Source organism: Merops nubicus, unplaced genomic scaffold (assembly GCF_000691845.1).
Source record: "Merops nubicus isolate BGI_N331 unplaced genomic scaffold, ASM69184v1 scaffold42725, whole genome shotgun sequence".
Taxonomy (NCBI): Eukaryota; Metazoa; Chordata; class Aves; order Coraciiformes; family Meropidae; genus Merops; species Merops nubicus.
Window position 1 is genome coordinate 1 of NW_008611075.1, and position 13,783 is coordinate 13,783.

The following is a 13,783-nucleotide window of genomic DNA, read 5'->3' on the forward strand; positions in this document are numbered from 1 at the left end:
GTTTCCTAAATAAATCGAATGGTTTTCAGTATTTGTGTGCCGCAGATGGAAATGAATGTGTTTTTTTAAAGGCACAGTTCAGCTTTGTAGCTTTTGTGTTGACTCGCCAGAATGAGGAAGTTAAAGAGAAATGGTTCTTTTGTGCAGGGTATGGGCTAGAGCAAACCTCCATCAAGAACTGAGGTATGTGCTACCACCCAAACCAAGGATATTGATGAAGGAAAGGGCTTTTCCCAGCCAAAATTATGACATGTGCTGTGAGAAGAGGTGCAGGAAAACCAGGATGGAGATAGACACAGTGTGGAATTGCCAAGGTGACAGGCTGAACAAGCTCTGAAAATTAGGCTCTGAGAAATCTAGGGTGAATGAGTGATTCTCGTGGCAAAAAGGAAGTGAATTAGGAGAAAAAAATGCCAGATTTTCTCAAACAAAATACAGATCAAATGAAAAGCTTTTATAAAGGTTTTTATACAAATGAGCTGCTCACTCATTCCAAAACACAGCCCCACACCAGCTACTGTGAAGAAAATTAACTCTATCCCAGCCCAAACCAGCTCACTTTCTAAACAAATCCTGACTAAATTTTGAGGTCTAAAAGAGCAGCACTCTTGTCAAACAGGAAATAAAGAGTTTTAAGAACTGGAGCTAGTCTTCCTGAGAATAAAAACCTGAGAACTTGGAGGTGCTCATCAGAACTTAAAACAAGAGCTTGTAGGAATTGAGATGACACAGATTTGGCCTCCTAGAGACACTTAGACCTAGCCTACAGCAGAGGGTACTAAGAGAACAGGAGCTTTTTTTTGACTGCTATGCTGTTCAAAGATTGTTTAAAAGATTCTCATCCTTATAGTGTCTCACCTTCAGTGTTGTTATTGGTGGATCTAAAACAAGAATGTGAAAACTGAGCAGTGAAAGCTCATAGTACTTCTAACAAACATAATCCAGTGGCCTTTTTGTCCAAGCAGGAGATTAACAGTGAAGAGATGATGAGTTTTAGCTCTGTCAGAGACTTACTGCAAGACATTGAGTCACCTTGATGTGCTTTCACTCAAATCTTTTGTCATACTCAGAGCTGGAAGGGCCAGAAATGTTTATCCATTGCTGATCCTTCAGTCCTGTGGTTGTGTCTGACGTGGGCCTGCTGATGCTGCTCACAAATTTGATGTGGGTGCCCTGAGAGAGCCCCAATGTTGTGTAGTTTTGTGTCATTGGAGTTTTCAAACCATTTGTTTTTCCCCTCTGCAGTTTGTAGTATTACTCTAACAGGTCACCAAAATGAGTGACAAGGAGGAGCAAGGAGATCCAGCCAATATGACAGAAAGTGGAGAATATGAGGATGATTTTGAAAAGGACCTTGAATGGCTCATTAATGAAGAAGAAAAGGAAAACCTTGGGCAAGGACAGGTATCTGTTATTAAATTGCTGTAATGATTCCATCATAAGCTGCCTGAGAAGACAAAACTTGAGCAGTATTTAAAATCAGAAGCACAAAATTGGATTTGTTTGTTTTTTTGGAAAGAATTTAAGGATAGGGTTTGAAATGTGTAGGGACATTCACTGAATTCTGACAAGGAACAGGATTTGGAATTAGAGTGAAAAACAATTCAGTGATTTGGTTACTATATTAACTGCTCTTCTCTCTTGCTGTTTCTTTTCCTGTTCTTTGTTGGGAGAATAGACTGGTTTGTTTTCATTTTTTTTAGAATCCTGAAAAAAACAAAGAGGATGTTGAAGGACAGAGTGTTAAAGTTGCAGATGACTTGGAGGAAGACAATGAGGACATGGAAGAAAATCCAGATCAGCTTCCAGAGGCAGCTGTAGATGAGAAAGTGAGACCCTCCAAGGAAGAAAATTTGGAATCCAGGTCTGATCTTAAGCTGGGGGACCATGTGTCTGATACTGACAGTGAAAGCTCCATCCAGGAATCCAAGCTGGAAAACCAGCAGGAACTGGATGAGGAAGAGGATGAAGAAATAAAACGTTACATCTTGGAGAAGATTGAAGAAGCCAACAAGCTGCTGGAGACTCAGGCTCCTGTGGACCAGAACAGAGAAAGGAAACTGAAATTTAAGGAGAAGTTGGTGGATCTTGAAGTTCCTCCTCTAGAAGATGATGAAGTTGGTAAACCTGATCTTGCTAGAGGAGATGATGTTTCAAACAGGCTCTCTCAGCTGCATATTTCCAATGAAATGGGACAAGGGAGCACATCACTGTCACCACGTGCTGGCAAGGATGAGGAAAAGGATGGTAAAATCCTAGTGGAGAAAGATGGGAAGTTTGAACTCTTAAGCCTACGTGATATTGAAAGCCAGGGCTTCTTGCCTCCAATCAGTGTTTCTTTTACTGATATTGAAACTCAACATCCATCCCCAAAGTCTTCCCACTGTGGTCCTTTTGGGGCTGTCTCCAGAATGAAGGAGGTCCCTCCAGTAGGGCCAGGAGCTCATTCTTCTCCTGGTGAAGCCTCTGTGTACTTCCCTAAGCCTCCCTCGAACCCCAAGCGTCGGCCGAGCTCTGCTCTGGGTGCTGCCAGGGGGCTGGGCAAAAGGAAGGCCCCACAGAGGGTGCAGTCTGCAAATGTGCCCGTGAGGAGCTCCACCTACTGCCTCTCTCCCAGGCAGAAGGAACTGAGGAAGCAGTTGGAGCAGAGGAAGGAAAAACTGAGGAAAGAGGTAAAGATCTGGAGGCAACGAGTGGATCACGGTGACCATGTTGTTCCTCTGCTTCATAGAGAGCACCCATTGAGGGCATTCACTCCATTCCTCCATGATAAAACAGGCAGTAATAATAAGAATAATTCTTTGGGAGTTTGTACAGGATGTCTTGACACTCCTTTCCTTAAAAGAGAACCACCACAGAGTGGCAAAACATCCTGCCTTGCTCCCAGGATAAGCTCAGGTTAACCACAGGAATGTGGGTGCACCTCTGAGTGCTGGAGGGGGCAATTAGCACATGGGAGAGCATTCAGTCATTAACTAAGAGGGAGGCAGGAGAGTGACTGTGAGGAGGGACAAAGGGAAGGTGCAGCTGGCCTCACAAGTGGTGAGCCTTGTGGCTTGCTCCAGATGCATTGCAGGTGAAGTCATGTTGACTGGATGCTTTTTTCCTGTAAAGGTTTTCCATGGCAGAATGTTGGAGTAAGTTTATTGCAAAATAGGATTTTTTCCCCCCTTTCTCTGCTCATTGATACTACTTTTATGTTTTTGGTTTTATATGGGTGCTACACAGTGGACAAAAAGACATAAAATATTCCCAGTACTATGGTTATTCTTCTTGTTTCTATAAAAGGCAGTAATTTAAAAAGAAAACAAAAAAATCTCCTTTAGAAAATCAAATCAGTATCTTGTGTATTATCAGAAAAAAAACCCACACAACTTTTAATTCTTTCTCAGCTCCTTATTCAGAAAAAAAATAAAATTTAATAAAGAGTCAGCCCCTGGCTGTAACAGGACTTCAGAAATCTTTACCAAAGATCAGTAATGAAGGGCATGAAGTGTGAAGATGACTTAGGTGTCTCCTTTGCACACACAAGACTGATCTTTTGACACCATCCTCTGCATATTTGAAGCACAAACTAGTGTGGTGGAGGTAAGGGGGGGTCATTTTCCTGACTGTGTGTTCAATCCCTCCCTCTGTTGGCTGATTTACCACAAGGTAAGAATGGATTGCCTTATTTCTTCACTCCTGAATGGGTTCTTCCATTCTGTGATGGATTTCACAGGCATGAAACCTTTCTTGACATGACTGGAATCCATCTGCTGAGTGTTGAAATGAGTGGGGATTGCAGCTTTTGTGTCAGAGACTCAAAACCTGAGAAAATGTCCTAATCAGAAGTGTTGTTTGAAAACCTCTCTCCTCCTTGTAGATACTCATCATTAGCTAAAATGCAATTAATAATTAAAAAAAACCCAAATTTTCTCCATTTTATAACAATCAGTTCATTTTGTAAACGTGGAAAAAGTGTTAAACTATTAATACTCCTTAAGTAAATACAACTTCATGTCCAGAAAAACAAAATCCTTATTTAGAAGGTAGTGCCTGCAGTCCATAGGTAGTTAAATATCCTTTAGGGCTTTAGTGGTTCATCAAGCCTGAGAGCTGCATTCATTTTTAAAATCCATCAGTTTAAACTGATTTTAAGCCCATCAGAGCTACTGGGTGGGCTTAATGTTCAGAATTTTCACCTGGTGCTATTGAAATGTCTGTGAGTGAAGTGGTAGCATGGAAATGGAGGTCATCACAAAGAAGGTTATACCCAAAAGGACTGGAACCTAATGAGAACTGCAGAATATTTGTTTCTGCCTAAAAGTACCATCAACTATGATGCAGTCATTGAGTATTCCTGTTTCTTAAGTATTTTTGTGCCTCTCCTATAATTCAAGTGGTTTATTTATTGCCTGTGAAGGCCTTTGCAGATGAAGCTGATTCTCTTAAACGTTGCCTTGAAGGAAGAAGAAAGGAAAAGGGAACAAGAAGAACAGAAGAGAAGAGAAAATGAGATGGTTTTTAAAGCCTGGTTGCAGAAGAAGAAAGAACAAGTGCAAGAAGAAAAACGAATTCGTCGTGCCAAGGAGCTGGAAGATTTGAGCAGCAAAGTAAGATCTCCCTCAAGCAGGACTGGGATCTGCAGTGCTCTTGTTAAACAGGATAAACCAAACTCTGAGCCTTTGTTCTTAGCCAGGCATGTGGAAATTTACAGTGATAAGAGAGATTTTGGTGACATTGTTTTCAGAGCTCGATTGTCTGGCATGTTTTTCTATATATATTTATATACAATGATGCTCCTTGTTATCAGGAGAATGACTTGATTGAACCCTGCAGTGAACAAGCAGCCAGGACACCTTTTTGGAGGGTCTTCCCCTCAGAAATTGTTGGCAGGCAGTTAATGCACACGACCTGACCCAAACGTGAAGCTCCAGTTCTAAAATTCCTCTGCCTTGGAGTAGTGGGCTTGAAAAGCTAAAAATTAGGGTTTTTCTTTTAAGATATCACTTTGAATGCTTGCTGATGTATGAATTCCATGTCAGATTAGCACATGGAATCACAGAGTGGTTTGAATTGGAAGGGACCTTAAAGATCATCTAGTTCCAATCCCTTTGCCATGGGCAGGGGCACCTCCCATGTTCTAGTGTGCTTCTAAAGCATGTTTTGTGAATGGGGGATGCCAGCAGAGGGTCATTTAGTGATAAACCTTGTTTATATATCTTTTTTTTATTATTTAAATAGGACAGGAGCAGGAATCCAGAAGAAGCCTTCAAGTTATGGCTTAAAAAGAAGCACCAAGAACACATGAAGGAGAAACAGCTAGAAATGCTGAGACGCCAAGCTGAGGGAATTGCCTTTTTCCCCAGGACAGAGGAGTGCAACAGAGCCTTTAAAGAGTGAGTAGGGGCATTCCTAAGGAAATCATACCTGAAAATTTTGTAGTCTCTTAGTTTAAGGCTGTAGTTCTTTTATGGTGCATCTTTGCTGCTCAACTCCTTATTGGTTGGTGAATTACTTCTGCTGAAAAAGGGGGATTCTTCTGCCCTGCCTCTTCTCCCCTGTCCTGGAGCAGGCTTCTGTTGATTCAATTCTCTCTATTTAAATGGGACTGTGTTGAAATGGGGGGCAGCTCTCTTTTGGGGAGGGTGTAACACTTCCAGCTGCAACTCTCAGTACTCCTAGTCCTCTTTCTCTCTCCACAGATGGCTAAAAAGAAAGAGAGAAGAGAAACGAGCAGAAGAACTAGCTGCTAAAGAGAGGGTAAGGCAGCTTAGATTAGAAGCCAGAAGAGCCAAACAGATGCAGAACATCCACTGTATTAATGCAGAGCCCAAATCCTTTCGTTTCACAGACCATTACACTTGAAATTTTCATGTCATCACAGAGTTCTTGGTGGTTAACCCTCTTAATTTGTATGGCTTGAGCTTTTGCTCTTTACAGCTACTGACTTTTTGTGGTGTTTTTAAAGCAAGTTTAACAACTACCTTCACTGACAATGGTTTTACTACCTATTTATTTGTCATTTTATTGCAAAGCCTGCTTTTATCTATAACTCAGGGATCTTCTTGGTTTCACCCAATCTAAAGGAGTGCAAGATCTATGGATGAGGGTGGCAAATACACATTCCTGTCTTTCAAAGGCACTTTATACCCAGCTCCACCCTGAATTCCTGGATGCAGGCTGTTGTGGAAAACGTTGAATTTTTGCTGGATCAGTATTGCTGTTTGTGATGAAGATTGTACAAGGTGTTCTGTTGTTGGAAAATGCTGTTTCTTGTACCAGTTCCTACTGATCTGTTGACCAGGTGTTAATTCTGACTAGACTGGGGGGGACTATTTTCTAATTGCAGTCAGGGAAGGTGGTCACTGAAGGGTAACATGTATGTGAATGTGCAACAGTTTTTTGCAACCTAGTTCTGTGAGTCCTATTCAGTAGTTTTCTATTTAATGAAATTCAGAGGTGGTGTGAATTATGACTTTTCCCAATAGCAAGGAAGCTGGAGTCCTTGTTTATGTATCTATGTTTGCTAAATTAATTGTAATAAACTACATAAACCTTACCCAGCTAAACTGTCAACTCTTGTCAGAGAACCTGCAGTTAGTGGAATGTGAGAATTCCACCCAGCTGCACGTCCAACAGATTTCTGGCATTGTTTTTCTGTTTTCCCACAGAGTTCTCCAGAAATACTGGAATGGGGAGAAGTGCAGTAGATGCAAAGCAAATTTGCCATTACTATTTTTCTCTTGCTGTTTTGGAGATAGCTGTAGACTTCTTGAGAGAGGACTGGTGGTAGACTGGAGGGGTTGCAGCTTTTGCCAGCATAAAGGGCAAGGGTGAGGAATGAAAATACCACATTCTAATGAGGAACATGAGTAACAGAGGCCTTCCCCTGACTCCAAAGGGCAAGAAATGCTGCTTCTGCCTAGCAAGCAAATGCAGGGGGGAAGTTTGCAGAGGTTCAGGCTATCTCCCAAGTGGTAGGGAGCTACAAAGAAGCACTTGCTTCACTACCTCAGACCAGTGAAGGGTTTTACAGTTCAGTGTCCCATAGTTCCTTTTAGGCCGCAGAGAAAACAAGGTCAGAAATACAGCTGTATTCAATCCAAAAGGGCAACCTGAAAGTAAGCAAAGAATATTTATTGTAACCCTCTTCAGACAAACCAAAGCATGGCCAGCAACAGCAAGAACTTTTACCTGGCCACCTCATAAATTTGGGATTAAAACCAAGAAATTGCACATTTGGATCCTTTCTTTCTATTTGCAACTTAAATAGACTTCTTTGGATTTAGCAGATGATCTGCTAGAAGTTGTCTTCCAATCTACATCAGGATTATAAAACCATACAAATTAAAAAAAAATCATTTTCTGTTTTCCCAGTACCTGTGCAAACTTAGTGCTTCACTTCAGCTTCCTCTAATTCCCAGGAAGACCTTGGGCAAGGGCTGAGTTCTAATGCTAGGCCAGGTTTTAGCACTCTGTATTAAAGGAGGCATATCAGTCTGCCTTTGCTGCTATGCCACAGCTTCACCTCAGCAGCTGAAACAGATGGAAAAATCCATTATTTTAGCTTTATGGAAACAGAAGAATAACATCCCCTGACAGAATCTATTTAAAACCAGTTACTGTTTGTGTATTACAGCTCAAGTTCATTCAAACTCTTTCCTCTTCTTGCCAGGAGGGCTGCAACACTTCTAGGCTCCTACTTTCACAGCTTGAGAGCTAGGAAGAACCATTGCACATATTCATTTTTAATTACTAAATTTAAAAGGCTGAACACAGACTTGAAGACAATTCATCACTGTGGCTAAGATTTTATAAAAAAAAATGCATGGAGCTGACCATTTCCCATTGCCCTTTTTTCTTGTTAAACATAATTTATGAGCATTTCATTTACTTTGGTACATTCAGGCTTGTGTCTCCTAAAGAGAAACTCACTGCTATTTGCTAACAAGACTATAAACCTCAGTCAGTGGCATCTCCATGCTCTACAAAGTGGACCAGCATAACATTTTTTTTGGTCTTGCCTTTGTAGAAGACAGTAAGCAGCTTTCCAGACTGAAAAAGTAGTAGAAATATCCCAGAGGTGAAGGAAATCCTGATGTCAAGGGGCAGAGAAACAGAAACAGGGAAAAGGGAAGGTGGCTGAACATCCACTAGTGTCATTCTTCAGCAGGAAAAAGGAGTACAGGGGCAGTTGCACTGGCTGTGTTTTCAAAGGGCTATCAGCTCCCCTTGGCAGTGATGGCAGCAATTAAAAGTTACATCTTCATATCTGGTGTATGGGTGAAACCTTCCAATGTGCTTCTTTGTGGAAAGGAAGGAGGGTGGAGAGGTCTCAGAAAAAGAAACTTCTGGTGAGGTTTCTGTACATGCAGCTGGATCCAGTGCACGTAGCACCTAAGGATGGAAAAAATTGAGACTGAAAAAGCATCTGTGAAGTTGAACCCTTCTCTAACAGCTAAAAAGGATTCCTGCTCTCAAAAGCAATTTTTCCAAGTTGAAAACTAAACATCCATCTTCAGACCCTCAGTATGAAGACACTAGGTACTGTTTATAAATTATTAATGTCTATCAGAAATCCTATTTACTGAGAATAAAAATAATTCTGATCTTTTTAGCAGGTAAGAACAACACAGATCCCTGTGAGCCTCCTGCTGCTCAGTTATTACTCAGCTGCTTTCAGACTTGACTGTTAGTCTGCTCCTTAAACATCAAGCCTCCTACTGTGGGACCTTATCTTGAAAGATAACCACATAGCTTCTCTCTGTGCTTCCACCTGCTTTCAAGAAAACTGGGTTTTAGGGCAACAGAAACTACAGTTGGAGTGTTATGACTTATTCCTACCTGAATCTCTTCTCCCAGTCGTGGTTTTAAACTCAGCTAATTATTTTCAAGGGGCAGCCCCCTAACACACTGAACAAATTTTGACCCAGTCATTTGTGGTGCTATGGACAGAGAAGGAAACAGCAGCTATCATCATATTATTTATTCTTGTTCTGCTTATCATTCCCTTGTTTTTTTGTTTCTTTGGGTTTTTTTTGTTTGGAGTTCTTTGTGGTTTTGTTTGTGTGGTTTTGGTATTTTATTTTGGGGTGGGGTGAGGGTGTTGTCTTTTTGTTTTAAATAAGGGAGACAGCTCTATTCAACACATTTCAGCTGCATATAGCTTTTGACAAAAAGCAAGATGTAAGTAGTGGACACAAAGCAAGATATTTCTTGCTGGAAAGAAGGTTCCATGCTGACAGGCTGGGGTGTAGGAAGAGCTCTTACCTTTTCAGCCATTTTCTCAGCAGGGGTATTGCAGAACTCCACGGCCGTTGAGGTGTTTTTTGGACTGTTAGTGCTGGTGTTTCCAAGGAGATGTGAGCTCACAGCTTTGGCTAGCTTACAATTCACAGCTGCCAGCTCTGTTGTAGTGTAAGGTTGGGCACTAGGATAGTATGTCTGTTGTCTCCCCCACTGAAGAGAAACCATCAACTCCTCCAGCAGCCTGTGCAGGAAGGAAAAAAAAAAAGCACTATTAGTGTTTTGGGTTTTTTTTTGTGTACTATCAGCACACAGAGGAACTGTTTAGGACTTACTGCACAAGTTAAATGTGAACCAACAGAAAAAGGAAAAAGGTGTTTAAAACCAAGGAGGCAAACAGGCTATTCTCCAAGGCAAGGCCTCACCAACGTGGTATTATGATGCTGGTAAAACTCACTTGACATCTGGCAGGATAAGCACTAAAAAGTCAAAGTAGGTAGAATCATTTGTATATTTTGGAAGAAGAGAGAGGAAATTTAAGTCAAGACACTAAGTGGTTAAATGCAGGAAGCCTGGGGATAGGTGGGATGTCAGTTCTACAGGGTGTTACCCCTGAGGCCTTTTTCAGCTCCAAGACTGAGAGGTGACTATTATCCATCAGCACAAACACCTTTTGTTGAGTATTACTGAAACAGGGGAAAGTTATTTGATTCTCCTGACCTAGAATAAACTGACAGAAATGAAATTTGGGCAGAGGTAGTCTGGATTAGGGACAAAAAAAAAAGGCAATCCTACTTGTGGGTGTGAATCATCTCCTGCCGGAACTGGTCACGCTCACTCAGCAGGTCCTGGAGGGCACTCTGGGCATCCCTGCTCTGTCGTTGCAGGAGGGCTCTGGTGGTGCTCAGCTCATCAGCCATAACCCTGCAGAAGAGATCTCCCATCAGGACTCTTAAGTGAGCAGTCTGAAAGTCACTTTTATTCTGCTACAGGTTGTACTTGGTCAGCTCCAGCTAAGGGTGAAGCTGCCGCTCTTGCTCCTCTCCCTCCTACAGAGCCTGTGTCAACCTAATTACAAAGCACTAATTAATCTTCAATCACAGTGAATGCAAGTGCAAGATTGTGTTTTGACTTGCTGATTTTAAACAATCTTATGGCACTTAAGACAAAACAGGTGTTTCAAAACACCTTGGGTAAGTGGACATGGTGGACAAGGATCCTGAGAGAGAAAAAGCTGAATACAGGATGTTTTCCTAGCCCAGTTCTCACAGCCATGCTGCAGTCACACCTTTTCATACTCAGCTCTCTCAGCTTGGGCCACAGACTGCATCCATTCACCTCTTGGCCCTTCTCAGGGGCAGTAACTAGATGGAACCACAAGTATTTGGTGTTTACTCAGTCTGCTGAAACCTCTTAACAGCAAATGAAAGAAAGGACACTGTATTCTATTACCCTTCAAGCAGTAAGTTGGTTTTTTTCATATGGATCAAGCATCATAATTAAAATTTAGTCAGTTATATCCCTGTGCAGTAGATTAAAAATCCTAGAACACTCTTTACAGATCTGCTAAGACAACTACACTTCCATCAACTTCACCTTAAGCAGAGTTCTTAACCAAATCAACTTCTTTGTGAGCTGATGGTTATATCAAACTGGGAGAGAGTGGGGCTGAAAATCAAGCTAATTATTTTGAAGACAAGTCAAGACAGCTGTCCTGGAAGACATTTTTAAACCCTAAACCCCACACAGTCTAGCAGAACGAGGAACATCTCTTGCTGTTCTGACCAGAACTATAGTTACCATTTCAGGAGGTTTAGGACCCCTTGAAAAGGACCAGCTTTGAAAAGCAGAACTATTCAGATCTATAAGGATCTTGAGTTTCTTTGTCCCTTTTCTCTACACTCAGATTTCTTTGTAGGTGTCAGAATAGCTGTTGTGGCTGCCCTCTGCACACACAACACCCTGCCAGGCACTGCAAGGGGCACGTGCAATAAAAGACTTCAGGAGAACACTGTGGAAGAGCTCTGTGAGAGGCAATACCTGCTTGCCAGGAATTTGCTTCTCCACACATCACACTGTATGGACATCCTCTCCAACTGCTCTGAGAGCTGAGACAGATTCCTGCCCAGGGCTTCATTCTCCAGGAGGAGCTGGTTCTTCTCCCGAGCCGTGCGCTCGAAGTGATACTGGAGATCATCCCCAACAGAGGCCACCAGCAGCTTCTTCAGCTCCCGATTCACCTGCAAGCAGAGCAGCAGGGAGTGAGCACCTCCTGCCAAGCCACTGCAGACTGCTCACAGCAGATTCCCTTGCCAGAAGGGCACACAGCCACTGTGCAGGATGTGAAGGGCTCACAAACCACTCAAGTGAGCGTAAATATTTGATATCAGAATGTTCAATTCAGTCTTGTTTGAATTTTAACAGAAGCCAAAGAATGAAAGCTTGCTACACAAAAGTTTCAGTAGTATTCAAGTCCTGAATCAATAAGGTAACAAAGGATTGAAGTATCCAGAAATTATGTGGAAAATTAGTCACCCTTTCAATGGCACAATGTTTTTCTCCCTTAGTGGTGGGGTTGAGGAGAAAAATCAAGACCCATTTCCCTGCAGCCTCCTGATGTGCTTTGCCCAGCTTCAAGCCTTTGGCTCTTCCAGCTGTTGCCACTGCATTACCTGCATGTGCTGCTGCTCTGTGTCTGAGCTGAGGAGTTCAAAAGGCAAACTCTTTAAGCTGGAGTGTCCCAGCAGTTCCCTGGGGGGACATCCACAAGCTGCTCCTATAAAGCAGTGCAGAGAAGACACCTCTCCCCTCTCCCCTCTTACCTCTGTCTGCACACGCAGCAACATTGAGAGCCCTTCTTTATCCTGCAGCAGCCTCTTCTCTGAGTTCTTCAGCTTTTGGATGGCATTTTTCAGCTCCAGCTGCTCTTTCTTGGGGTCTGTGGCTCCATCTGACTGCTGCAAGGTGTCTCCTTTAAGCCCCAGTGATTTAGCCACCTTGCTAGTTTTGGCTGGGACCACATGGGTGATGGCTGCTTTGGGGACTAGTATACGAATGGCTTCAATCTCCAGGGATTTCTCAGCAGGGACTTTACCCAGTTGCAGCACCCCAGGGCTCAGGGCAGGGACTGGCTTCTGAGGGGGGCTGGGGGGCACGTGGCGGGGGGTGGCGCTGCCTCCAGGGGCTCCTTCCAGCCCCCCAGCTCTCTGCTCTGTTTCCATCCCATCTCCAGGGCCTCGGATGGGGGAGGAGCCATCATCAGCTAAAAAGTTAGAAAGGACAGAGGGAAAGTTTACCACTTTTCCTGTTCTGAAAGTCTCACTGGAACTTAATTTCTGGGCTTCAAGCTTACAGAGGTTAACTGCACGCTGCACGTGTACAAGAGTCCTTTGCAGCAGCAATTAATTAGCAAGGAGAGGTCAGAAAAGTCCTTAATCAAGTGTGTGTTGCTCATCAATATTAACAGTCCAAGACACAAACATCTATCTGAATTCTATCAGTCTTGATTTCTTGATTATCCCTCTTGATTTCTTGATTATCCCTCTTGATTTCTTGATTATCCCTCTTGATTTCTGCCACACAGAATTAAAGGCAGACATGAAAAGAGACAGTACAAAGAAAATTCTTGACCATATTTCTCCCAGGCTGAAAGCCAAATCAGGTTTTGGGAGCTGGCAGAATCAGCAGTCTCATTTTAAACCCAAGAATTAAAGGACAAGCAGCTATTGGCTGCATAGCACTAACAGCTGAAGAAGTTTAGCAGACTGAAGTACTTCCTACCACGTGTTTTAGTGGTTCAAGTGAAGGTTTAAGAAGAGCTAAGAAGCCAGTTCTGCTTCATTTCTACTCAAAAGACCCCAGCATTCTGCTCTCAATCCCCCAAGATGCCTGGGAATGTTTACTGAAATTCATTTTATTCAAGCTCACCGAGTTCTCAGCCGAAATGTCACTGAAATAAAGTTTCCTTACAAGGAGTGAAGGCAAGGAAGCTTCTCAGAACACAGCTACAGGCACTGCCTTCCTTCCAAAAATGCTCAGATGCCATGTGAAGCACTTACCTTTTTCTAGAGATGTCATTTTCTCTGGAGCAGTCACCTCTTCCTCCATAACTCTGAGAAAAAAAAGTGTGGGGGAATCTTTACCAAGGTACAAGTGACAGTTCATCTTGGATTCCCCTGTTATCCAGTACAGCCTCTAAGCTCCAGTGAACAAAATGACACCAAAACCAAGGGGAAAAAAACCCAAACCAACCCAAATGATAATAAAAAACCACACCAGGAGCCAAAAAGTTGAAAGGAGAAAGCCTCCAGGTCACTCATCCCCTTGTTCTAGGATCTGTCACTAACAACATTTGTTTGGTATTGGTATATCCCAATATATATTGGTACATCATCAATATATTTCTTTTTTTGCTTTGTGGAAGGCAAGTTTATCTTCTCTGATGGCCAGATGACAAAAAAAACCCCCATCTTTCCCTCCTCGAGCTTTCCCAAAACTATAAACACAGGAACATCTCACTCTCTGTTGCTTCTACAGCTGGAGCTGTGATTTT

The 13,783-nt window shown here is 42.5% G+C and overlaps 2 protein-coding genes across 2 annotated transcripts; one reads left to right on the forward strand and one right to left on the reverse strand.

Moving 5' to 3' along the window:
• Positions 1-1,275: 1,275 nt before the first annotated feature.
• On the forward strand, positions 1,276-5,850 carry CCDC181 (coiled-coil domain containing 181). The gene is made up of 5 exons (XM_008941107.1): positions 1,276-1,404; positions 1,704-2,672; positions 4,449-4,595; positions 5,227-5,381; positions 5,688-5,850. Exons 1-5 carry the CDS (start codon positions 1,276-1,278, stop codon positions 5,848-5,850), a joined length of 1,563 nt encoding a protein of 520 aa, XP_008939355.1.
• A 2,346-nt stretch (positions 5,851-8,196) lies between these two features.
• Positions 8,197-13,308, reverse strand: BLZF1 (basic leucine zipper nuclear factor 1). The gene is made up of 6 exons (XM_008941108.1): positions 13,290-13,308; positions 12,054-12,493; positions 11,272-11,471; positions 10,027-10,155; positions 9,256-9,475; positions 8,197-8,382 (listed from the first exon to the last, which is right to left on the reverse strand). The coding sequence occupies exons 1-6, from the start codon at positions 13,306-13,308 to the stop codon at positions 8,197-8,199; spliced, it is 1,194 nt and encodes a 397-aa protein (XP_008939356.1).
• Positions 13,309-13,783: the final 475 nt, after the last annotated feature.